This window comes from Podarcis erhardii, assembly GCF_964252035.2.
Source record: "Podarcis erhardii genome assembly, chromosome: 6".
Taxonomy (NCBI): Eukaryota; Metazoa; Chordata; class Lepidosauria; order Squamata; family Lacertidae; genus Podarcis; species Podarcis erhardii.
The window spans coordinates 34032211-34059054 of NC_138510.1; the positions used below are offsets into that span (position 1 = coordinate 34032211).

The following is a 26844-nucleotide window of genomic DNA, read 5'->3' on the forward strand; positions in this document are numbered from 1 at the left end:
ATTTTGTGTTATCTTTTAGTGTGTAAGCCTAATGAATAATATTCATATTTGCAAGTCACTCTGATAACCATTTTTCCAGCTGAAGAATAGAGTAAAAATACTATAAATAGTCGCATACCCCTTTGGAACTTTCTTCTCTATTAGGACCACTTACTTTAATGGAAAGGACTGGGGCTGTGGTGTTTTTACTGTAACCATCTGTATGTGATATTTTATATGTATATATTGTATATGTATATATTTTTAATAATAATAATTTACTATAAATAGGTGTCTAACTCTGAAGTAATCCCTATCAAGTTAATTGGGATTTATGCACAGGTAAGTGTGCACAAGTTTGCATCCTTTAAAGGAAATGTGTAGACTAGAAAGGTATAAGCCACAGAGAGGATGTGCCAGTTTCCACACAACAGAGACTAGCAGGAGCAGCCCAGCTGACCTAGTCCAGAAAGCAAAACCCAGATACTATGGTGGTGCTTTAACTCAATTCTGGTTTAGCTCTTCCAAAGAGAACAGACAGTCCAGGTCTAATTAGCCAAGGTACATTTAATAAGAGGAGACTGAAATGTGCTGAACAAGAAGCAGTCATATCCACAAAGCAACAGTCTTCCATATTCTTGTTCACAAAAGACAGCTGGTATCATGGCAAATTCATTGCCATCTGAAAAAGATTTCCTGATTCACCAGAGAGATGCCAACCTTTTACAAAGAACTGACTTTAAAAACAACTTTAAAAAAGAAAAGAAAAACTAGAAAGTAACCACCTCATGGGTCAAGAAAATATGGGAAAAACTAATATTTGCAAGGCATAAAGATTAGACACATATGATTTGATGAGGGCTGGTGTCAAGGATCAACATGAATCAAGGGTCACACATCAGTAGAGGAGCCACTGGACCTGCTACAATGAAAAAATAGAGTCAGTGAGGGAGGATGGTCCATGGAGGTTGCCTTGCCCAAAGGCCCTCCAAAACCTGGAGCTGACACTGGCTTCAAGATTTGTACCTTGAATTTTAGCACACTTTACTTACATGCACTGTGCATAAAATTATTTAAACTGTAAATCTACGCTGTATGGCTAAACTGATTTTGTGGAAGAATATAACAAAGGGAAAGTGATAAAACTCCACCCTGACTACTCCCCTTCATGACTCAAGCTGCGCACACAACACAAATTTTAAGAACCTTTACTACCACTGCCATCCTGGGAACTGTGGCTTGCCCCTCACAAGTTACAAATCCCAGCACCCTTAAACTACAGATCCCAGGATTCTTAGAGGGGGCATGTATGTACATCTCATAGTCCAACAGCAGGCAAGGAAGATACAACAGTTTTAACCATTAGTCTTCTGTGAAAATATACATAAATGCTCTCTGTTAAGAGCAGAATTCTTCAAGTACACCCATCCTAAATGAACATTAGCAAACACAGAAATACATTCAGTTAGTATCTGAGGCAAGAGTGGAATAAAGCAGACTCTAGAGAAAGGCAGCTTTACCTGATTTTAAAGCCATTTTTCTGGGTACAAACTGTAAGTCATTTCTAGCACATAAACTCCTTCTCTTGGGCACTTCTATTAAAAGTCCAGCACAAGCTAAGCCTATAAGTGTTTAGTAAGTAAAGTTAGATGTTGGTCTACTTTAATCTGCACAGCTTTTTGTTTTTGCACTAAGCACAAATATGCAACAATCTGAGCCAATAAGAACTCCCACCTTGAACTATGTCAGGAAGTCCCTCCAGCAGCTGAAACCCTTTCACGTATACCTGCTCAGTTACTCCACAGGTCGCCAGGCTTTCTCCGGTAAGACGCAAGCCCTCACCCTGACCTCTTGCACATAAAAATGTGGTCTGATGCCTGATAAAGCAACAACAACCTTTCCTCTTCCCAACAAGGAAAATCAAACAGCAGGCAGAATTCCTGCCCCTCCTACATCATCACACCAGCACTGGTAGCTCTTTTTATAAAAGAACGACTTTATCGCAAACTATAAAAGCATGGCTGATAAGCACTTTTAGTAGCAGGTGTTGGCTGACTGGTTCCTTCTTTAAGAGAGCCTTTGCCCTCCTTTCCTAACACAGTGCCAAGTATGTGGCATGGAAGGGGAAATAGTATCTTAAGTACTTTATTCGTGTAGGAATCTGTCAGAGCCTTGCAAAATTACAAGACTGTTCTGGTAAATGAAGTGCTTCAATATGAAATAATTCCTCATTTTGACGAAAAACAGAATCAGCAACTGTTTAAGACTTGTGATGTGTGTGTTTATGCGTGCACACTTGTGCGAGAGAGATATGAAGGGTGCCGTGGCATGAACTTACAACTGTACCAAACAGATTAACCTGCCGCATAATCACCATTTCATATAAGACCAAGAGTCACCACACAATGCATACAGTTCTGACAGCAATGATAACTGAACTCAGCAGCCTTGAGATACATGTTACAGCCTGCATGCTATTTTAAACAAGGGCTCTGAACAACCTTTTGACTTACAGATAGAGTAGCCCCCTGAAAACCCTTTGGAGTTATGTAAGTATCTGAGATGAGGTTTTCCTAACACTTTCAGAAGGTTATCTTCCTCTGTCCTGATTTTCTACAACAATTGAATACCAACAACTGCATAAATTGTGCACAACACGCTTAGAATAATCGAATATTGATTATTGTCCCAAATATTTTCATTGCACGAGGATAAAGCAGACTGTGCCATGTTGGTATCAAGAAATAAGCAATGAAAGGTAAGATAAAGCAAGAACAGTTTGAAATATGTTCATGCATGATTCTGAAGTATGGGAGAGCTAATGACAGATTCATAGTTACACAAGAAAAATGATTTCAAACAACCAAGTTCTACCAAGGCAAGCTACCTTTGTCAAATAAAAAGATGAAGCAACACTGCAAATTTATTTTTATTTGTTAAACATTGATATCGTAGTGATTTTAGTGGGGTGGTATTGCTTGTCATTGATTATCTCTGTTAAGCTTGCTTGTGATTCTGGCTTTTATATTATTATTTTTTATAAATGTTTTGTTCTGTTTATGTCAGAGGAAGGGTGGGATACAAACCGACAAACAAATAAATACATGAAACTTGTATCCTGTACATGGAGTGTCTTCAACCAATATCAATCTGCATCTCATGTGTGTTTTTTCCCCATCCAATATGAATCTGATTTCATAGTAATTTCCATTCTTTTCTAGTGAGATTCACTCTATCAGGTAGCCTGCTTATGGGAATGATTCAGAGAAATCTAGATTCCAGGAAACAGTTACTAGTCAAATACCTCCTTCTAAAATCCAGATACAGTAATTTGGGCAGTCAGTAAGAATTTCATGAAGATTCCTTGGCTTCATTCATGGGTCATTGTTTAGATTATACTTATTGGGATTTACAGGCCTGGTGGAAATCTTCCCTTAACTCTCTTCCCCATCCACACCCATAAAGGTAAAGGTAAAGGTACCCCTGCCCGTATGGGCCAGTCTTGACAGACTCTAGGGTTGTGCGCCCATCTCACTCTAGAGGCCGGGGGCCAGCGCTGTCCGCAGACACTTCCGGGTCACGTGGCCAGCATGACAAAGCTGCATCTGGCGAGCCAGCGCAGCACACGGAAACACTGTTTACCTTCCCGCCAGTAAGCGGTCGCTATTTATCTACTTGCACCCGGGGGTGCTTTCAAACTGCTAGGTTGGCAGGCGCTGGGACCGAGCAACGGAAGCGCACCCCGCCGCGGGGATTCGAACCGCCGACCTTTCGATCGGCAAGCCCTAGGCGCTGAGGCTTTTACCCACAGCGCCACTCGCGTCCCTTCCACACCCATAGAGTCATGCAATTTTTATTTTTATTTCTTCTTGTGTCAGTCCCACCACTTTTCCATGCACACTGCCTACATGATTCCCTGTTCTCTCTCATATTTCCCATCTCCATCTTTCTTCCTTGACGGCTAACATATGTGCTGCTCTTGGGGAAATATCATAATCTTATTATTGTGTTACTTTGTTATACAGACAGAGAATATGCAATTTCCTTTTAAAAATCAAAAAATAAACGGCCAAAGGCAGACAGAACATCTACAAAATACAGTGGTACCTCGGGTTAAATACTTAATTCGTTCCGGAGGTCCGTACTTAACCTGAAACTGTTCTTAACCTGAAGCACCACTTTAGCTAATGGGGCCTCCTGCTGCTGCCACGCTGCCGGAGCACAATTTCTGTTCTCATACTGAAGAAATGTTCTTAACCCAAGGTACTATTTCTGGGTTAGTGGAGTCTGTAACCTGAAGCGTATGTAACCCGAGGTACCACTGTATGTATGTCTGACCTTCAGAACTAAGGCTTCTCTCTCCTGGAGATTCACGTGCTATATTATAAATGTTTGCCAGAGTAGGCCCAAGTGCAGGGACAATCTCTAAACAGTAGGTGGTGCCCCAAAACACAGAAAGCAACTAGGCTGAGATTTCAGAAACAGCTCTTTGACAATTAGTACAATACCCATCTATGGAGCATTTGAAATAGGAAGTGATTGCTCTTATCAAGCACTTCCTTAGAAATAAACACTTTCCCTTCATTCATAACTTAGTAAATCATAGCTAATCAGTGCAAACACTAGAAAGGGGCAGCAATTCTGCACATAGTCAATGGTGGAATTTAGCAGAACAATTGAAACTATTCAAACAGTGACACCAAATGGTACAATAACCTATGTTTTCTGGAGCCCATGTACATCAACATCTGCAGGCACCTAGTATAGCAGCTACTCTACCGCCACTAGCAAGGCTGTGGTCGATTCCTCTAATGTACACACTTCTTTGAAAAGTAGTACTCACTATTTAAGAGGATACGCTTAACCTACAAAAACAAAAAAGAAACACAAAATATATGAGGGGGAGGGAATACAAAAACAAATATAATGACCAACCACTTGTTTTGCAGTTCTTGGCCTTCATACAATAATATATAATTTTTAAATTAATTAATCTTATTTGCAAAATTAAATCATGTCTATACCCCTCCTTCCCAACAAGCCATAGAAGCTTAACTCAAAGCTCAAGATTGCAAGAAAAGGGTTCCCTCCTAGGAAAAATGGGAGCCTTATGTAAACAGCTGAGAGAAAATCATGACAACAGCAAAAGCAGAATTATTATTAATAATTTCAAGGACTTTGAAAGTCAACATAGCACAAATCAGCAGCATGGTTCTCTCTTACTGACAGTTGTTCATAGCACAGCACTGACATCAATGAAGTCCATGCAATCACTCTGTTCAGAAACTGGCTAGGTAAAGGTCTCATTTTCAGAAGGTAAACAGTTTAGTTTGATTTTTCCATAAGTATTACAAAATTATAGTTACATTATAAAAAAGAAATGGACATCAGTCACGTATTTGTTCTGGCAATGGATGATTTACTTGATCTCCCCTGGTTAATCTAAAAATTTGCTAGATGTGAGATATTTTCAATCATATGACTGCAAGTCCCATCATTCATGTGCCTTAATCGCTGCTTTTAATATAAATGATGAGCAAACAATAATAGCAAGATCAAAATAGAGCGCTTATGCGTATAAATGAACTTGTTTCACCACCCAAGTTCAAACTGCTAAGGCAGAATAGACAAGGTTTTAAGACAGCAGACTCAGCACAACATTGATATAATATAGCAGAATAATTCAGTGTAAAGAACAATGCATCAGCAAACTACTAAGCCTACAGTCAAATTTCCAGGCTTCCCCAGTTAATGCTGAAACAAGAGCAGAGTACAAAAGCAGGCTCCATTTCAAAATCTAATTTCTATGATGGATTATTACTCTGCAGTTAGACACCGCAAATCTACCTGCTATTAATCATAGGTCAACTGTAGTCTTGGTTTCATTTCCCACAGCAACCCAATAGTCACTTCAACCTAGTACAGTTCAAATTGCTTCACTAATTGTTTGTATGAGGAAACCACAATGGCTAAGTGAACACAATTCACAAGAACCATGCGGTTCTTCCATCCAGACGTTACTCGACCAATGTAGGATTAGATCAGATGGAAGTTTTCACACCATTGTGGGAAAATAATGAATGAAACCTGAATAGAAACAATTTGGACATTTGAGCCTCTGGATTTTTGCACTTAGAACAAAATGTATGCAGGGAACTTGTTCAAAAGTCATATCTCCAGTCAGCTTTTCAGTCAGTGTAGCAGCACCCTTCTGAAAGGAAGGACATTCCAGATGACTTATTCTCTCCTCCTAAACCTAGCAATGCATTTCAGTTTTAATCCGGTGGCTTCAAATAGGCAAGTAAGAGCTGCCTGTTATGGAGGCATCTTCATGATCTAATATTAGTCTGGGAGTTTATGTTGTTGTTGCTAAGAGAAACATGGAGCTTTGAGAACACTGAATTAGATGAATGTGCTATTGTGACAGCTGCCATTAAGTGCTGAAAACCCATATTGTGGTATCTAGCAAATGCCTGTTATTTTTCATTTTAAGCTACCTACCAGGCTTCCTCTCAAAATGTCTGACAGATTTACATTACTAAGAATATGGTTGAAACCCTACAATTGGTCACCATTTAATATTATCTGCTTTAATCTCATCTGAAACCAAGGTCATCTCAACAGAGCTCAACCGCTAGGTAATAAAAAAAGAAAAAGAAATATAGGGTGAATTCAATGTGGTACTAAGTGGAGTATGTATGAGGGAAATGAAGTCCACTCACACACTGGGACTTTCCTCCCTCTCCTTCCCCTGTTCCCTCTAACAACTCTCCAAGACAAATTTAGGGGATACAGAGGGAACACACACAGGGAGAAGTCTCAATGCATGAGCAGATCTCATTCTGCACATGCAGCAACTTAGTTGAATCCTGCCCATAGATTTGCAATTCTGAAACCAACTGCATCTCCCTCCGTGTCCCACAAAATAACATGAGATGCCCATAAAAGAATGTTCTTTTAGATAGCTATGGCCATTCCAAAAATATGTGGGCAAAACTAATGTACATTTCAGTACTGCCAGGTCAGCATAGTACCATGGAGAATTCCAGCAACTGCTCACAATGAAATATTCATGGAATCAACAGCATGATTAAAAACATAGTAAAGGAAACTGAATGAGCAGAATCATGTGGCTTTGTTATGCAAAACCTATAATCTGGAGGTACTATGCTTTGAATGAAGACAATGGATAGTGGAAAGCTTAAAAGAAATGCTAGATCTTCTTTGAACTGTTTGCATAAAATATGTTTGCATAGAATATACATAAGAAAATGCACTTGCAAGCATACATGCGCACCCACACAATCCTATCCAAACTCAAAATAGTGGCTGTGACCAAGTCACCTTAACCACAAATACATCTTGACTGTAAATACCAAAAAATAGGAAATCTTGCACACAACAGTGGGTGATACCCAGGAAATATAATTTCAAACCATCGCAAATATTTGCAACACAGCTTGACTGTAAATACCAAAAATTAGGAAATCTTGCACACAACAGTGGGTGAATACCCAGGAAATATAATTTCAAACCATCGCAAATATTTGCAGCACAGCTTAGTCCAGATAGTTCAGTGTAACCCAAGCACAATCTGATCACTAACATAGGAAAACGTTTCTAATCAATTGTTACAGCAGGTGAAGGCAAAACACACTTCACAAGAATACCACCAAAATACTCACTCACCTTCTCCGATCCCTAGCATCACCAGTAGAGGACTCTGTTCCAGTCGTTGAATTAAAATTGGCAGTTGTGACACCATTGGCACTACTGGGTACAGCGAGATTTGTTATGACACTTAATGGAATGCTAGGAGAGATGCCCTCTGTGCTCTTCTCTGTTGTTGAGTCAGTTTGTTGTCTGTAAGGGGATCTGAAAAATATGAAACAGGGGTTCATGTGCAATGGTAGAGCACCCTAAAGGAGGGGGTATAGGAAACAAAGTGAGCTAAACCTTTAAAAGACCAGTTATTATCTAAAGATTTGGGAAACAATTTACTCTTGGTGCATCATGCAATACTGACAATTTATGTGGTGAAGATGGCCTAGAAGCTTAGAGCAAGCATGGTGAAACATGTATGGTGCACTGTGCTGACTTAAACACATAATATTATGTTAAGGAGATTAGTAGATCCTGATGCATTTGCCTCTATTTGGTTTCTAGCTATGTCTTTTGTAAACATGGGTATGCAGGAAATGTAGCCTCCTACAGGACAGGAGCCATTTTGGAAGGACACCTTGGTATAAAATGCTCGTTTCTGTAATAGCAATGTGTCAATGCCATGTCATTCAGTTTTACAAGAAAGGCTACTACTTCCCAATGTAAATAATGAAGGGAAATGTCTATGTTATGCATGGCTTTGTTTTATTTTGTCTTGTAATGTTTAGTTTTATTATTTGCCACTTTGGAAAATACAAATACAACATTTTTTGAAAAAGTAAAGGGACCATTAGGTCCAGTCGTGGCCCACTCTGGGCGCTCATCTCGCTTTATTAGCCAAGTGAGCCAGCATACAGCTTCCGGGTCAGGTGGCCAGCATAATAATAATAATAATAATAATAATTTATTATTTGTACCCCACCCATCTGGGTGGGTTTCCCCAGCCACTCTGGGCGGCTTCCAACAGAGATAAAAAATACACAAAAATGTCACATATTAAAAACTTCCCTGAACAGGGCTGCCTTCAGATGTCTTCTGAATGTCAGGTAGTTGTCCATCGCCTTGACATCCGATGGGAGGGCATTCCACAGGGCGGGCGCCACCACCGAGAAGGCCCTCTGCCTGGTTCCCTGCAACTTGGCCTCTCGCAGTGAGGGAACCGCCAGAAGGCCCTCGGAGCTGGACCTCAGTGTCCGGGCAGAACGATGGGGGAGGAGACGCTCCTTCAGATATACTGGACCGAGACCATTTAGGGCTTTAAAGGTCAGCACCAACACTTTGAATTGTGCTCGGAAACGTACTGGGAGCCAATGTAGGTCTTTCAAGACCGGTGTTATATGGTCTCGGCGGCCGCTCCCAGTCACCAGTCTAGCTGCCGCATTCTGTATTAGTTGTAGTTTCCGGGTCACCTTCAAAGGTAGCCCCACGTAGAGCGCATTGCAGTAGTCCAAGCGGGAGATAACCAGAGTATGTACCACTCTGGCGAGACAGTCCGCAGGCAGATAGGGTCTCAGCCTACGTACCAGATGGAGATGGTAAACAGCTGCCCTGGATACAGATTTGACCTGTGCCTCCATGGACAGCTGTGAGTCCAAAATGACTCCCAAAATGACTAAGCCGCTTCTGGCGAACCAGAGCAGTGCACGGAAACGCCGTTTACCTTCCCGCCAGAACGATACCTATTCATCTACTTGCACTTTGACGTGCTTTCGAACTGCTAGGTTGGCAGCAGCAGGGACCAAGCAACAGGAGCTCACCCCGTCGCGGGGATTCGAACTGCCGACCTTCTGATCGGCAAGTCCTAGGCTCTGTGGTTTAACCCACAGCGCCACCCACGTCCCTTTTGAAAAAGAATACATATGAGTTAAAATATTTTTGTAATTTGCTTATTAAAAGTTTAAAGCACTGAATGCCACCTGATTGGTCTGGGGAAGGGGCGGGGGAAGGCATACACACAGTTCAACATTGTATTTAGGGGGGAAACTGGTTTGTATGGAGTTTGTAAACATTCATTCTGAATACTTTACTAACTAGAGATAGAACCTCTTGGAAAGAATTTTCAGACTGAAATATCACACCATAAAGCAGGCATAGGCAAACTTGGCCCTCCAGATGTTTTGAGACTACAATTCCCATAATCCCTGACCACTGGTCCTGTTAGCTAGTGATGATGGGAGTTGTAGTCCCAAAACATCTGGAGGGCCGAGTTTGCCTATGCCTGCCATAAAGCATCACTGCTTTGACACAAAAAATATGGGCACTTTGATAAACCCTCTTCAGTGGACATACTATGAGCCCTTACCTGTTAAACTGGTGTACTGATGCTGTAGTGCTAGAATTGACAGATGAAGGGCAAGAGGCAAGTTGCCACTCTGTGCCCAATGAGGTAGATGAACCAATAATAGTGGGTGAGGTAGCAGAAGATGCATTGCGATTGGCTGAAATATAGGGACTGCTGAGGTCACTACTTCTACCAAATGAAGCACTGTAAGACAGCAGAAAATCACTTGCTTCAGAGAAGATTGAAAATATTGTTGCATACCAGCACAGGACCCTGGTTAATTGCCAAGGGAATGTTTATCTATCAGCAAAATTAAGGCAAGGGAGATTATACGTAATTCCCTAGGCTAAGGAGAAGTCAAATGAGCAAGGCATTGTATCAAGACTGAAGAAACATGAGAGATAAAGTAATAGGTTGGAAACAGGAAAAAAAGAGAAGAAACAGGAAAATGGAAAAATAAATTCAGTTGAACATACTGTATACATGTCAGGTTATTCTGTTGGATAAAATAACAAAATAAAAAAGAGCAGAGTAGGAAGGAAAGCTCAGAAATATCCAAGTAAAGAAAGAGATGGCTGAAGTACAGCTTGAAGAAGGATGAAATAGCCAACATGAAAGTGTTCAGGTACAGGTAAAAGGATCAGTAACTTCAGTTAAAACTGAAACGACTTATTTCATTTAAGCACAAATACATTCCCGGAATGATTTTGGGCCTTAAAGTCTACCACAGTGCAACACAACGCATACAATCAAGCTCACTGAACCCAACACAGGTAAGTTTAAAACATTCATAGTGGCCACATTCAGTACTCAGGCTCAGACGCTAAGGGATTTATGGAGGTCCATGATTGTCAAATTGATATATTATGTTCTGCGTTAGGGATCGCTAGGAAAGGCCTCCAAAAATAAAACAGGCATAATGCTGCTATACAAGTCTATGGTGCAACCACACTTGGAATACTGTGTTGAGTTCTGGATACCGGGCTTCAAAAAGGGTTCTGTAGAGCTGAAAAAGGTGCAGAGAAATGCAGCCAAAACGATAATGGGACTAAAACAATGTCCCTAAGAGGAAAGATCATAACATATGTGGTTGGTTGGTTTGGGGGGGAAAACCAGGATCATCCAAAGAAACTGAATGTTGTAAGATCCAGAACAGACTGTGGAATTTGCTGCCAAAGGATGCAATGATGGCCACCAACCTGCACAACTTCAAAGCGGAGTTAGACAAATTCACAGGAGGATAAAGCTGCCAATGGCTACTAGCCATGATGGGTGCATACTATTCCAGGATCAATAATATGCCTCTGAATACTAATTGTTAAGAAGCACCAAGTATGGTAATGGCTAATGTCCTGTTTGTGGGATGCCCACAGGCCTCTCTCTGGCTGGCAACTGGGAGACCGAATGCCCTGATCCCGGCAAGGCTATTCTTATACAAATCTAAACTGTCTTATCAAACCCTAGGAGCAGCTACCACACCTTTTGTCAAATGAAGACTAGCATAAGATAGAAGTGTGTCTAGCAATTAGAGGTATCATTTATTATTTCCGTTCCTGATTTGAACTGTTATTTTCTATGCCTATACTCCAAATCAGTTGGGTTGTTGGTTCATAACAGACTCACAGCATTGATGTGTTCGATAACTTTTTGCTTTTATTTATTCGCATTAGTATTATTTGAAACAAATAAATGTTTCTTTGTATTTGAAAGGAAGGTGTTTGTGCATTGTTTCAATTGATCCGAGCAATTATTATGGACACAAGGTGCCCGTAAGGAGTAATTTTGACAATACACAGGATGCTCTACAAGGTAAAGTATAAATCTTGCCTTATTGTAGTTTCCACAAATGTATCCAACCTCTACTAAGTCTCTAGATAAAGTGACACTTTCTGCTACTTCACACAAGACACTTTCCCTAATGGATGTGATTTCTCCATATAGGAAAAGCAGTGAGTACACAGGAATAAGAAACCTGCATCTTTCAGCACACATACAAGAGAAGTAAGACTGATGCAATTGGCAAATAATTTAGGCTTCTGTTTTCACTGGTTTTCATGGTAATCATAATATCTCTCAGATTTTTGTAGATGTAAATGTTAGATGAAAAGCAAAATGCAACATCTTAAAAGCAGAGGTTTTAACATGACTCACCTTTTCATATAAGTAGATACATAAGTGGAAGGTGCACCAGTTGCAGGTGCTTCATTTCCCTTTGGTTCATCCCTCCACTGTTGCCGGGTATAAGAACCACTCCGTACCAAATTTACAGCAGATTCTCTGCAAATGCAATAGGAGTGGGGGGATCTTAAACTGAAATCTATACTGATAAACCCTCAAGCCAACCCACAGCCTATTGCTAGTCAAACTGGATGTTAAGAAACATGCCAGTCTATAGTGAATAGATGGTTCAAATTGTAATATAGCTCTACATTCTGAACTATTTCAAGGGTACTAAGTACATATGTAATGCTGAGATTATCAACAAACTACCACTAAAAGATAGCATGGCCAAAAGTAAAGCTCAGTATACCTTTCCTATGGCAGAATATATTGTCATATCACCATAAAAATATAAAGCAAATATCATGCTCACAAACTAGAATTATGTGCTCCAGCTAAATAATAAAATGCCTGCCGAATCTAAGAATTAATTATGAATAAGAATGTTACAGTAATAGGGGATACAGCCAAATGTGAAGAACAGGACTATTTGTAATAGATCACATACACAAAGAATAAATAGATTTAAAAACCGTTGATGTAAGAACATGATAGTATATGATATTAAGCATGTCAGCTATTGAAAACCAATTCTTATTCTCCATGTTAATTTTTTTTTTTTTTTTTTTTTTTTTGTTATCCAACTTTCCCTGCAGAAAAGACTTGGTCATTCCCTTTTTAAAAATAAATTTTAAAAAAGAGTTTATTAAAGTTTTTTCATAACACAGTAAGATCAAAGAAACTAACCTGAATAAGAACAAAAAAACAAAAAGGGGGAACAAAAAAGACAAGAAAAATAAAAGGGACTTCCAATTTTCCATCCATCAGTTACATAAATAAATTATTCAAAACGAGAGCTATTTTCCCAATATTCTGACCCAAATAGTTTAATTCATTTCCTTTTTACACAGAAAGTCCAAAAGGGGAACTCTAATTATAAGACTTTGTTTTTCCCAGATTTAATCAGAGTGATTGAGAGAGAAGAAACATATGAAAGGAGAAAGAACAGTGGGTTTTTTCCAAGTAAATCACTGTGTGTGAAGAACTATTTCTGCAAGCACAAAGAAACTTCTCTTCCTTCCGTGTGCCCCTTGCACTGTCCCCAAATATACTCCAGAGAATTGGGGGGGGGGGGGGCAGAGAGATTTGCATAGGGACACTGTGGGGAGAAGTGGGGGAAGCAGTTCCATTGCACTCATGGAAGTCTTTCTGAGCATGCAATGATTTAGTTGGATTCAGCCCAGTTATACAAAGGAAATACCAGGTACATTCACTTTATCTGGTAATTGAAAAGGGAGAGAGAAATAGAGGAACATGGAAAAAGGAAAGCCTTATAAGTAACAGGACTGTATATTGCTAAATTGTTTTTTTACTTAGCTTAAATATATTAGAAGTTCATTTGGGAGACGGTCAAAACACAGCTCTTCTTTGTTTCAAACATAAGTGGAATGATGATGTGAAACTTATGTATGTGATGCAGAAGGAGGGAGGGAGGGAAAGAATCTTCCAGAGATTCAGCTCGTAAATATTCACCTCTTTAAAAGTTGAGCCCCAAATTCAAAGAGACTTACCGGTTTTCCTTTTCTTCTATGTCACCTGCACTGTTCAACCTTCGAGGGGCTATTGAAGCAAAATAGATTTTGTTGTCCTTGTCCTGTTGAAATAAAAATAAATTCCTTAATTATGGTGAATTTTTCAGTCAAAAATTATAGAGCTGTCAAACACTTTGTGAATCAAAATACACTGTTTAAGTGTTTAATTCTAAATTCCATCAGACTGCCTCAATGGGAGAGGGAGGAAGCAGAGCTTTGCTGGAGGCCCAACTCCATCAGGCACATCCAGCCTCTGAACTGTGCCAGCTAGTCAATATAGGAAAAACTGGTGAGAAATTGGGGCTTGAGTTTTGATTCAGATTTTCCTCTTCCCAACTTGTGTGCTAAGTTGTCGTTTTTAGATTGTAAGCCTGCGGGTAGGGAGTGTCTTGTTTTGATTTTATGGAAGTCACTCTGGGAGCCTTTCTGGCTGAAGTGTGGGGTGCAAATGCAATCAATCAATCAGGTTTAACATAGTCCACTATGGTTATCATTTATTTTGTTTACAAATCTAGAGAAAAGAGAAACCGATATACAATTCCACCATCATCACAATGCTTCTGTCAGGATTTTTGTTCTCCTTGCTCCAGTACAAATGTAATTGGCCTGATCAATGAAGGTGACAGCAGTGGTCCAAAAATGGTCTTACTTTCCTACTACACATATTACAATACAGTGGTACCTTGGTTTAAGAACAGCTTAGTTTATGAACAACTTGGAATAAGAACGCTCCAATCCCGGAAGTAGGTGTTATGGTTTGTGAACTTTGCCTTGGAAGCTGAACATGTTATGCTTGCTGTTGAGTGTGTTCCATTTGTAAATTGAGTCCCCCACTGCTAATCAGAGGCTTCTTGTTGAGTCTGTTGGCTGTTGAGTCCCAAGGACCCACACAACACAGAGGTGATATTTGGAGCTTTTGTTTTTGCTATTTTTGTGCATGGTTTTTGTGTGGCTTTTTCATTTTTTTGACTGTGACTTGGTCTTCATTTTATGGGACTGACTTGTGACTGAGGCTTGTTACTTCGTTTTTATGACTTGTTTTGTGTGGAACCCAGTTCAGCTACTGGTTGATTGTGTGACTGCAGAAATGGATAAAAGCCCCCCATCCAAACAATGACTACCATCAGTGCACTTAAGAAAGAAAATTAATTTTAATTTTTATCATCTACAATACTGTCTTATTTATTTTATAGTACAGTACATTGATTATTGCCTTCATTTTATGGATCAATGGTCTTATTAGATAGTAAAATTCATGTTAAATTGCTGTTTTAGGGGTTGTTTTTCATCATCTGGAATGGATTAATGCATTTCCCATTACTTTCTATGGGAAAGCACACCTTGGTTTAAGAACGCTTTGGTTTAAGAACGAACTTCTCGAATGGATTAAGTTTGTAAACCGAGGTACCACTGTATTCTGATTTCCTCGTCTCCAGTATGCCTACTGTGACTGCAGCATGGAAATTGCATGAGTGTCCAGGTACCAGATAGTGCCCATACATCTGATAACTAGTGGCACAACTTTGCCTGCACCCTTGCACTGCTACCATCAAGTCAAGGTAGCTAAATGTAACTCCCAGGTTCAGCGGTAATGTACCTCTAAATTCCAGTTGTCTGGGAAACTAACCACAGCAAAGACGGTTTCCTTCACGGCATGCTTGCAGGTAACCCAGAAGCATTTGGCTGGCCACTGTTGAAACCAAACTGCCAATACCCAAATCAAACACCAGTCTGAGCCAGCACAGCTCTTGCTATGTTCCTGTTCTAATGTAAAGATATAGTACTACTGCCATTGCCTTGGGGCTAATGTGTACATCCCTAAGAAAAAGCTTTGATTTAAAAATAGTTATATGGAAAGGCCTTTAACTAACACTTTATAAGATTACAAAACTTGCATTTCAAAGTGAGGAAAGCCAGATTATTCAGCACCTTCTCTTTGTTGTCTAATAATGCAGAAATCCGAGGGGTTGAAGAAGAACGATATATGGAACCATCCTTCTCTCTTGGCATGTCACGAGGAACGCTTCCTTCACTAAGTGTGTTTTGGCTGCTGGTTTTCCGTAGACTTAGCCTCCATGATGAAGGAGATTCATCCTTTTGTTCTTCAGACTTGTTGAGCAATGGAGTAAACTGCAACAGAGAAAGAGGACAATAAGGAAGAGTGGAGGATATTTAGGAAAAACTAAGCTCAGTTCCAGCTCCTGCCCACCTAGCAGTTCGAAAGCACGTCAAGTGCAAGTAGAAAATAGGTACGACTCCGGCGGGAAGGTAAACGGAGTTTCCATGCGCTGCTCTGGTTCGCCAGAAGCGGCTTAGTCGTGCTGGCCACATGACCTGGAAGCTGTCTGTGGACAAACACAGGCTTCCTTGGCCTATTGAGCGAGATGAGCACCACAACCTCAGTCGTTTGCGACTGGACCTAATGGTCAGGGGTACCTTTACCTTTACCTTTACCTTTTTAAGCTTCCAGATTAGTTTACTATTCCAATAATTAACTTGCAGTTTAAAATCATTTCAGCTACAGAACATGAAATACACATTAAACCAATTAATACAATTTTACCAATAGTGCAGTATTTGAAGTGCCAGGCATACACATCATCCATCTGTGAAAAACAACTAATCTAGCATTAATTTCTGAATCCTAAAGCTCAGCAAACTGGTAAGATGCCATTTTTAGAGACTATAGTGAAGCATAAGCTTGCATCTTTTACACCTCTTTTGTGCCTGTTTTTAAGACCACCCTGAATAAACCATCTTCATTGTCACTCGATGGTGGTGGGGAATTATCGAACTACTCAAGTGTCTTTATTATTCAAAATGATATAACTCTATTTTTTCTGGTGGAATCTCACATGTGAGAGGCTTATACAGGACTCTCTTGCATGATTCATAGCTCGGAGGAGCCACTTGTTGGATATTAGCAAATGCTTAAAGGCCAAATGACATTTGTTCATACATATGCTTTGCACTGCAGAGGGACCTTTTCGATCCACTAGACTCTACCACTGCAAGGTTATTGTAAACATTTCCAGCCCCGTCTAAGCTATGAAGAAGAGTAAAGCTGAACAGCATGACATTGCCTGATGGTAGTCAAGAAAGTCCATGAATGCTATTCTGAGTCCTTGCAGCAAGGACAGAATACAAGTGCAAGAAAAGAAAGCCCAGGCTCCTCCGCAGGCAGTCCTTCCAAATGACCAGTATATGGATAAATGGCCTATCTTAATCTTCTCCCAACAGAACCATTAGTGTTTTCCAAAGATGGAGTAGGTTGTCCCAGCTGAAGCATGAGAATTACTGATAGTTCTGCTTCTATCATTCATCCTAGTGGTTCAACAGCACAGATTCAAATTAATTACCATACTTTTTAAATGGGCATATCTATGTTAGCTTTATTTATCATCAATCAGCAATTGAAGACAGAAAGGGGTTAACCCCCCCCAGCAATATTTTGAGTTTCACTTGGGGAGAAAAAAAGCCTAGTACTAAATATTTTAATGTGCCCTTTCAGTTATATAATATCTTAGCACACTGGGTCCTCTCAAATCTGGAAAAGATTACATAACCTGGGATTTCTGCTGCTATGACAACCACATAGCTCTTAAGAAAATGCAGAAGATTGTTAACTCCCTTACATGTAAAAAAAACTTTACCGCACAACGCTTGATGACAACATTTCCAGTTGAACAGAAGACAAGAATAAACAAAAACCAGGAAGAACCCCTCTTCGATTTCTAAACAGGTAGAAATCCAGGATTCTTATGAAGCATTAAACAATATATTATTGCAATGTCCAACATAAAATTAACTGAAGTGTGCAGCTCATTTTTTAGAATGAAAACAAGCCGGGTGGTGGAAAGGGGGATATACATCTAGGAAGAAACAATGAAGAAGAGGCCTTTGTTTGCAGTTTGTTAAAACCAATTTCCTCAGCCTAAAAATGTACAATTCTGCAGGTTCGCTGCAAAAGAGAAATATGGTTCTCAGATCAATTTGGGGCACATACCCTTTTAAGTAAAAATGGCAGAATACTATTGCTTCTCAATGTTTTACCAACAATTAATGCAGCCCTCCTAAATCTATCTTGATTAAATCATCCTCATTTGCATTCTGTCAGGATGACATAAATATGGTTACAGTAGTGCCTCGCAAGACGAAATTAATCCGTTCCGCGAGTCTCTTCGTCTAGCGGTTTTTTCGTCTTGCGAAGCAAGCCCATTGACGGCTTAGCGGATTAGCGCTATTAGCGGCTTAGCGGCTTTTAGCGGCTTTTAGCAGCTTATCGGCTTAGTGGATCAGCTGATAAGCGGCTTAGCGGCTTAGAAAAGGGGGGGAGGAAAAAAACCCCGCAGGAACTCGCAAGACATTTTCGTCTTGCGAAGCAAGCCCATAGGAAATTTGTTTTGCGAAGCACCTCCAAAACGGAAAACCCTTTCGTCTAGCGGGTTTTCCGTCTTGCAAGGCATTCGTCTTGCGGGGCACCACTGTACTTAATTTTATCCTAACAACACGGTGAAGTGGATAAGGTTGACTGAGTGGGGATTTCAGACAGGTCTAAATCCAACACTGTAGGTTCCAACCAATGTTGATGCTCCGCTTGCACAATAGAACTTCCCTCTCCTCACCTTTGTGGCTGTCTTGGGAAGATGGGGGACCCTTTTGAGCAGAATTTGGGAGTACACGGGGAAAGGAGTGAAGGAAGAAGTCCTGTTGCATAAGCAGAATGCTGCTGATGTGGCACTGAGTACAATCCTCTTCCCAACACCCAGCTACACTTAAGATGATCTTCTCAAATGTCTGATGAAAATGTCTATGCACTAGATAGATACTGGGCAGTATGATCACAGCCATGCAGTAAATTTAAGAAATTCTGCTGAATATTTATGTACAATGTCACTCGATCCTCTAAATGTTTATGTGGAAGTATGCTGAATTTAATAAAATTTACTTGTAAGTAAGTTTGCATGTGCTCTGGTCCATGGGGTCACGAAAAGTCGGACACGACTAAACAACTAAACAACAACAACAACAAGTTTGCACAGTATTGTAAGCTAGGATTCAAAGCAAGTTGTTACTTTTAAGACTGAAGTCAACCTCCACTTACTTTTCTGGCAGGAGCCATAGTGAAAGAGTTATGCTCTGGTGGTGGCACTTGTTCTGTGATTAGAGTTCTGGGTTCATGATTGGAATGATTAGCAATAGGCTCTTCCTTTCTCTCTATAATGAAAGACCAAGAAAAAACAAGTGACAAAATAGAATACCATAATTCTACAGTTAAAAGGGTGATGTGGCCCTGATACTCAAGTCACAGTTCCTTTCATCTGTATGACTAGTTTAAGCAAGAGCCATTTCCCCACAACCTGAGCAAAAACGACACTTTAGCTTAAAATGCAAAAATCTGTATGAGATCTACTGACTAGCAATATTTTCTCTTAATAGCTTTTCAGTAATGGCTGAAAAAGCTTATCCATGGCAGTTAATAAATTCATTCATTGAACTAGTAAGAAATGTTAATCCATTTTTAAGCACATCCCTACAAAACTCTCTTCTTTCTCCAAATGATTTTGCAAACAATACTTCTGCTTATGTTTAAATCAAGAGCTCACTTTAAAAGTATGTTTTTGAATTGCTTATGAGAGTTACTGATGAATCGGGGGGGGGGGCACATGATTTGATAGCGATTTACCTGGGGTTGCCCAACACCTGGATCAATTTTGGATTAGACTCTTACTTCCAAAATGAATCTGGATTAGGCCTCCAGATAGTGATCAAACACATTTGTTTACTGGCACATATACTACTGTGTGAAATATATTAACTGAAGAGTAGAAAGAAAAATTGGATCGTTTCAAGGCTTAAGGCACAAATGAAACAAATATTTATCTAACAAGAATAATTACCCCTGGGCAACTTTGTCTAGCTGTGTCTCCTTACTTGGTGTCTATGCAGCCCCTCAAGTGACTGGTGGCAGCAAAACTCAAGCAGCTAAGGAGAATCACAAATAGCTGTAGTAACAGGCCAAACACATGTTTAGCAGCAACCTGTCTCTCTCCGTCCGCCCCCCCCCCAGCCACCATTTAAAGACTTTTCATCCCAGAACTCCCTTTTTCCTTTCTGTCCATGACAGTGGACTATAATTATTTTAAGCAAGATAAGACTACATTACTGTATCTGCTTTGATGAGTAATTTCTGCTTCTGAGAGACCTATTAATAGCATAAAGAACTGGCCAAGTACTTGGCTATTTCTGTACTACAGCAATATATGCTGAGAAACACATTCAGTTTTTAGACAGCAATATATTCCAGCTGGTGACCACAGCTAAAAAAATGCAGGGTAGATCCATATATATGAGTTTTCTATTTTTTAAAAAAGCAGTGTTTCTGTATCTGAATCTGAAGGAATAGAAGATATAGATGATAGACAGACAGACAGACAGACAGACAGACAGATAGATAGATAGAGACATTGCTGCACACAATCACTTATGTAAAGGGATGTGCTAGACTATGCCTCTTTGGCAAAGATAGAGCTAAAAAACCCCCTTTGTATTTCTTTACATTTGTAACTACCTAGTCCTAGAGCAGTTTCATACACCCTAACTTTATTGACTTATTGCAATTATATCACAACTTTTTCTTCAAGGAGATCAAGCTGGTATACATGGCTTTCCCCCTCATTTAACTCCCCTTCTCATTTATGGTGCTAAAGCAGAAGCTGATCATCAGACAAAGCTAAAAAGCTGAACTTCAACTTTTCTACCGTTAGTAACTTTTCTGCTGTATAACCCCACTCATGCACTCATCTGCAGTTACCCTGCAGAAGCAACAACGGAATATCAGCATAATACAAACATTTAAGTGTATTTGCTACATGTAATCTTGCAATAAAGCTTCACATTCTATGCTTGAGCTCTACCCACTTGGTGATCCTTTATTCATCTTAGATATATTGCTAGTGGTCTTTGTTTTAAAGGACAAGCCACACAACATTTTCAAAACCATTCCAGACACCACACCTAAATGGCTATTATACTGCTACAATATATAAATATTGCGAAGTAACAGCGCTAAGATATTTTCATCCCATCTAAATAAAGAGCAACAGCTGGACATCTGTAGCAATATAAATCTGGAAAACCCCTAAGACAAATGGTTAAAAACTTTTTGGAAGATGATAGTCAAGTCAGAAAATCCAAAATCTGCAAATAATTCATGTTTCAAATATTCATTTTTTAATTGCTATGCAGAAGCATTTCTTTCCATTAATTATTATTTTTGCTTATAAACATTAGACTTCAAGAATCTGTATGTCTGGAACAAGTACTGACTACAGTACACTTCTACTCACATAACAGGACCTTCCTCTCATCCCCACTACAGCTTCTCACAAGCCCCCCCCCCCCCAATCTCCTCTGGAAGGTGAAATCTGACTAAACATCAGGAATAACCTTCTGACACTAAGAGTTGTCCGACTGCGGAATAGACTCCCACAAGAGATGGCGGACTCTTTTTTCTTGGAGGTTTCTAAGCAGAGGTTGGATGGTCATCTGTCATGGATGCTTCAGATGAGATTCCTGTATTGCAGGGGGTTGGACTAGGGGACCCTGAGGGTTCCCTTCCAACTCTACAATTCTATAGTTCTATATGTATGCCTTATTCCTAAATCTCACATTATCTTTATGGATTCTTATATTTAGAGAATGAATAAAGTTTTTAAAGATACCTGGGAGAAAATTATGTTCCCATTAATTCCCTGGCCCATCAGTACTTAACTAGACAAGAAACAAAAACAAAACTCAGTTCTATATATTACCTGCCTCTTTTTCAGTATCAGACTCTGAAGCTTCATCTTCCTCGGCTTCTTCTTCTTCCTCAGAGCTTGAGCTACTGGACTCTTTGTTTTCTTCTTCCCTTTCTAGACATTTCAGAGTGTCTGCCTCATAAAGAATCTTCTCTTTGCTGAAGTACAAGGGGTTGAGAGAGGTATTCACCACAATGGTATAAGTTAACAAAATGTTGTGCTTTTAAGAAGCTGACGATATCAGAACACAGATAAGGCTTTCTACGGAATCATTTCTAAAAAGCAATGTGAGCAACTTCTACCCTTAATATAACAATGCACTAGCTTAGGTCCAAAGCTTCTATCTGTACATATGTTCATGTTTCCCCCACAGTTTTTAATTTCAGCCATCTTCTTTTAATCATTTTTATTTTATGTTTTATTATATGACATCTTTCCTCCAAGGAGCTCAAGGTGCTGCGCATGGTTCTCCCTTCATAACATCCCTGTGAGGTAGGTTAGGCTGATGACTCAAGGCCACCCAGTGAGCTTCACAACTGAGTCAGGATTTGACCTCTAGTCTCCAGGTCGTAGCAAGTCACTAAGCACTACTCCACAGTGGCTCTTTTGTCAGTGGAGTGGTGAAACTGACTAGATGAGCTCCTGATCTGGGGGAGGAGCACACATTCTTCAATAAAGGGTAATTTTAAAAAAATACGTAATAGCTTCCAGAGAGCCAGTGTGGTGTAGTGGTTAAGAGTGGTAGTCTCGTGATCTGGGGAACCGGGTTCGCGTCTCCGCTCCTCCACATACAGCTGCTGGGTGACCTTGGGCCAGTCACACTTCTCTGAAGTCTCTCAGCCCCACTCACCTCACAGAGTGTTTGTTGTGGGGGAGGAAGGGAAAGGAGAATGTTAGCCGCTTTGAGACTTCACTTTTGGGAGTGAAAGGCGGGATATCAAATTCAAACTCTTCTTCTTCTTCTTCACATGACTGCCCCATCAGTTGCAAAATTCAGTGGCGCCTCACCATGTTACAGATCATGCTAGTGACTTGACTTATAGAAGCTCAAAATGGGTAACTTTCTTTCACAAATTTATAGGCCGCTTGATAGCATAAAGTCTTTGAAGCAAAATACACAGTAAAAATGGAATAAGACACTGAAACACATGCTCTAAAAACAATAAAACGAATGCAACAATCTCCAAACCCATTTCCTACCCCATCCCCACAGAAATGCTCACATCAATTGCTGCAAGGGACCCATACCATGTACTTTGAGATCTTACTTTTTGAAGAGCCCACTTTGAAGTTTCCCATTCATATCTGCTTCTATTAGCTTGTTTCTTGTCTCTTCACTGCGCAGCTGTCAAAAGCATAATAAGAAAGCTGTTTTAAAGAACTACTAATGGCTCCGGTAGATCATTTTCACTATCCCCCTTCTCAAATTCCATTATTATTAAGCTACCCAGACATTTTCTACAGTTAAGGGATTTCGACATTACAGTGGTATTTTGGTTTAAGAACAACTTTGTTTAAGAACTATTCAGTATATGAACTCTGCAAAACCGGAAGTAGTGTCCCGGTCTGTGAACTTTACCTTGGTCTAAGAACAGAATCCGAACGGTGGAAGGGCACTGGCAGTGGGAGGCCTCATTAGGGAAAGCGTGCCTTGGTTTAAGAACATTTTCAGTTTAAGAACAGACTTCTGGAACGGATTAAGTTTGTAAACCGAGGTACCACTGTATTTGCATCATATTGGTACTTTTAACTCTGACCCATTTCAATTTAACATCCCACAAGCAACTCTCAGGTTGCTGACATACAAGTCCATGAATACTGGACTAGTTAAAAGGAATAGCCCAAAACTCACCATATTCTGTTTCTTCTGGAGCATCTCTAAATGTTCAACCAATCCTTCATCGGCAACATCAAATGGTGTCTGACCCTGATGGAATGTGCAATTAGCAAACAAAGACACTTTCAGAATGGCATTTCATTATTTTGGAAAGGAGATTCTTTATGTTTATTAAGCAAAGTTTATAATGTACATTTCTTATTCCAGTAATTGGCAAGGCTTTGAAAGCAACTTTAGAATTTACCTACTTTGCCTTGGGAAAGGACTGGCCATATCTTTTAATTATATATTAGCTCCCAAGTTAAGCATGCATTTTGTTATACAAATTGATTATCGTAGGATAGACCAGCCAGAGGCATGGAACAGGAGATAAATGATGGAATTTGGCAAAAATATCAGGAAGTATCTTGCAATAAAATTAGAGTACTATTGTTACACATGTAGCTTTTGATATCAGTAGTACCCCCAAAAAAGTTGGGTTAGGCTGAGCCAGTACATATATAACATTTTCAATACTACCACTTCCAGACAACCACTAGCTAAAATCCCTCATAACCAGGGTTTGGAAACACATTTTAAAACCCTGGTTAGTATTAACCATGGTTAGGATTGGTGCATACAGAATCCTGAACCATGTAATATGTTTTGGGGCGGGGGGCAGTCAGAGGAACGCTTGTCCTTGGGAGTAAAGGGACTGGGGGAGGGAATGCATGATCTTGTAGTTCTCTCCTAGTCTTTCAGTTATGGGCAGGATTTTATGAGCATCTCTATCAAACATTATAGCAAAGGCAACCGGATCAATGGGGCATAATAATAATAGAGTTGTTGGTGGTAACTGAATAAATTAGAGTTCTTACCCCCTTTCACTATGAAGTCCCAACCATTTAAAAATACAATACTAAAATAAATTACAGTCAAGAGAATAGGGTAAGCCCAATATATATATCTTAAGTGTCAAAGGCTAGGGTAAAAAAAAAGTGCCTTCAATTTATGGCAGAAACTAAGCAATGAAGGTAACTAAAAACTTTGGCAGGATTCGAGTAATGCTTGCAATGTACTAAAAAATAAGGTAAGAATGGATGACTTAAGAAAAATAGAGAAAATAAGTGAAGCAGTTGAGAAAGATTGAAAATGGTAACCATGGAACGGCAGAGCAGAGTCAAAGGAGTCAAGGAATCCTAAATGATGATGTTGATGTTTAATGTTTGAATTTAAATTTGCAATGGAAAGCTCAATAAAAAAGATTTGGGGGGGGGGACGACTAAGCAAGTGCACCTCAATGGGGAGGAAATTCCACAGCTAAGCAGCTGCCACAGAGAATGCCCTTTCCCACCCTGAACTTCTGAGGATTGTGAAGCTAGCAAAAGGATGTCCCCTGCTTGAAGAAGTGCAACTGGCCATTGGCCCATCTTGTCTTCTTAGAGCTCACAGAAGGGGACTGACTAGGTGGGTTATTAATGCTTCATCAGAGGAGGACGAGGTACCATCTGCCCTTCTTCAAGCAGTTTTTCTACCAAACTCTATGTGAGTTTGTCAGGCAAATAATAATCACAGTCTTAGAGCAACACCCAAGTCATAATGCAGACTAATGAAGATCCAAGAAACATAGCAGTTAAAGCAAATTTGAGTCTTGCTCCATAAACAGTCCCAAAAACGGAAACTTATGATGATGACAGTGACCACCTGCTTTCTTACATTATACAGTAGTAAACCAATAAACGACCCTTGAATATTTTTAAGGCACATCATCAAGGCCATACAAGCTAAAGGTGCCTCTAAATATTACTACTGCTTCTATCTCTTTCTACCTCCACCAACAGTTTTAATGCTGCAGAAATGATCCACTTTGAATTATTAGGGCAAGCGTTAATTCAGATGCCTTATTTCATCAGGCATGGAAATATATGACTTGTGAGGCATAGGACCTTCTTTGCAAATGATATCATAAATGATGTTTCATGTACCATTCACTAAAAGCAAAGACAAGAACTACTATTGGCACAAAACCCTGCACATTTCTACAAAGCTCATGGCAGGTACCGCTTGTCTGGCCTGATTTCACCAAGGGTTTTCTTGTTTACCACATTATCCCATACACACTAACTGGTTTATCATCTCATGCTGTCAGTCTCCATCCTCACTCCAGGCAGCAAACTAAAACTCTTCAAAAGACTGGCAAATCCCCAGGAACATCCAAGACTGGGAGTGAGGTTTTAATGGAAGCCCTTAAAAAAACCCTAACTCACCATAGAAACAATTTCAGCTTACATATAGCTGGGGAAACAATGCCATGGTCCCTAATGCAGAAGAATATTTTCAGCCTTCCAAAACCTTACACTTATACTTCTCTCCTTTGGTGGGGGGGGGCACACTATCATTCCCACTCTGTAACCCCATTCCGTTGCATGTTAAAAATCAGTACCAAGGACAGTTAAATAAACTAAGGTTTCCTCCTACTGTTCCCATCTTTATCAGCACTGACAACACCACCAAAATACCCCAAAGCACTTTGTAACTGGTCTCCATCTTGAAGCCTAACTTTTTTTTACCCCTCTCTAAGGACTGTAGAGTAAGTGCAGAACCCAGTCTACTATCCCAGGGGTCTGTGAAGGGACTTGGTTCTTTTTCCTACTCTACCTCCTCTTTTAACTCCTAGAAGACACTATAAATGTAGACATCATAGGCAAGGGAAAGTATAGCAGTGGTGGCAGCAGCCACAGCAAGGCGGCAAGACATCACAGTTCTGATATTGACAGAAACTTAAAATCAGGCTTCTTCAACCTCGGCCCTCCAGATGTTTTTTGCCTACAACTCCCATGATCTCTAGCTAGCAGGACCGTCAGGGATGACGGAGGGGCAAGATTGAGAAAGTCTGCTTAAAATTGTAATTTTCTAAGTTGCTGCAGGGTGGCAATACACTTTTGGGTGTTTGCGAGCGTGTGTGTGTGTGTGTGTGTGTGTGTGTGTATTAGTCTATAAATTTTCAGGAAGCACCCATTTGCTCTAGCACAGAAGTCAACTGACACATCTACAATTAGCACACTGCCAAAATATGATGCAGTGTGGGAAGGCCTTTCTCCATCAGTTTTAGCTAAAAAGAATACCAGATAAGAGTCCAATCATATGCATAGACATTACACAAGGTAGAAAATAGCCATTTGGACTTTTGGCCCGAAAGATTTCAAATGGCCTATCACATTGAAAATAGAAATAGACACAGTAGTCAAAGAACACACACACCAAAAATGTATTTTCAACAACACCTTTTAAAATACATTTCCGCTGACAGGGAGAATAAAATATGTGCATAATACAAGCTACTCAACTGACTAAGTTACAGATAGGTAGCCGTGTTGGTCTGCCATAGTCAAAACAAAACAAATTCCTTCCAGTAGCACCTTAAAGACCAACTAAGTCAGTTCTTGGTATGAGCTTTCGTGTGCATGCACACTTCTTCAGATACACTGAAAC

The 26844-nt window shown here is 39.9% G+C and overlaps 1 protein-coding gene across 6 annotated transcripts in view; it reads right to left on the reverse strand.

Annotated features, from left to right (window-relative positions):
• Nucleotides 1-26844, reverse strand: part of PPP1R12B (protein phosphatase 1 regulatory subunit 12B) — a 109909-nt gene that overhangs the window by 59015 nt on the left and 24050 nt on the right. For 4 of the 6 annotated variants that reach the window (XM_081866993.1, XM_081866992.1, XM_081866994.1 and 1 more), the window contains exons 6-14: nt 23389-23463; nt 22805-22881; nt 21549-21694; nt 18839-18951; nt 15664-15864; nt 13714-13796; nt 12074-12199; nt 9944-10126; nt 7669-7854 (exon numbers count right to left, since the gene is read on the reverse strand). In XM_081866993.1, coding sequence (XP_081723119.1) covers nt 7669-7854; nt 9944-10126; nt 12074-12199; nt 13714-13796; nt 15664-15864; nt 18839-18951; nt 21549-21694; nt 22805-22881; nt 23389-23463 — 1190 coding nt within the window. The remainder of the gene's footprint in view (nt 1-7668; nt 7855-9943; nt 10127-12073; nt 12200-13713; nt 13797-15663; nt 15865-18838; nt 18952-21548; nt 21695-22804; nt 22882-23388; nt 23464-26844) is intronic. The other 2 variants (XM_081866995.1, XM_081866996.1) reach the window with 2 other exon arrangements.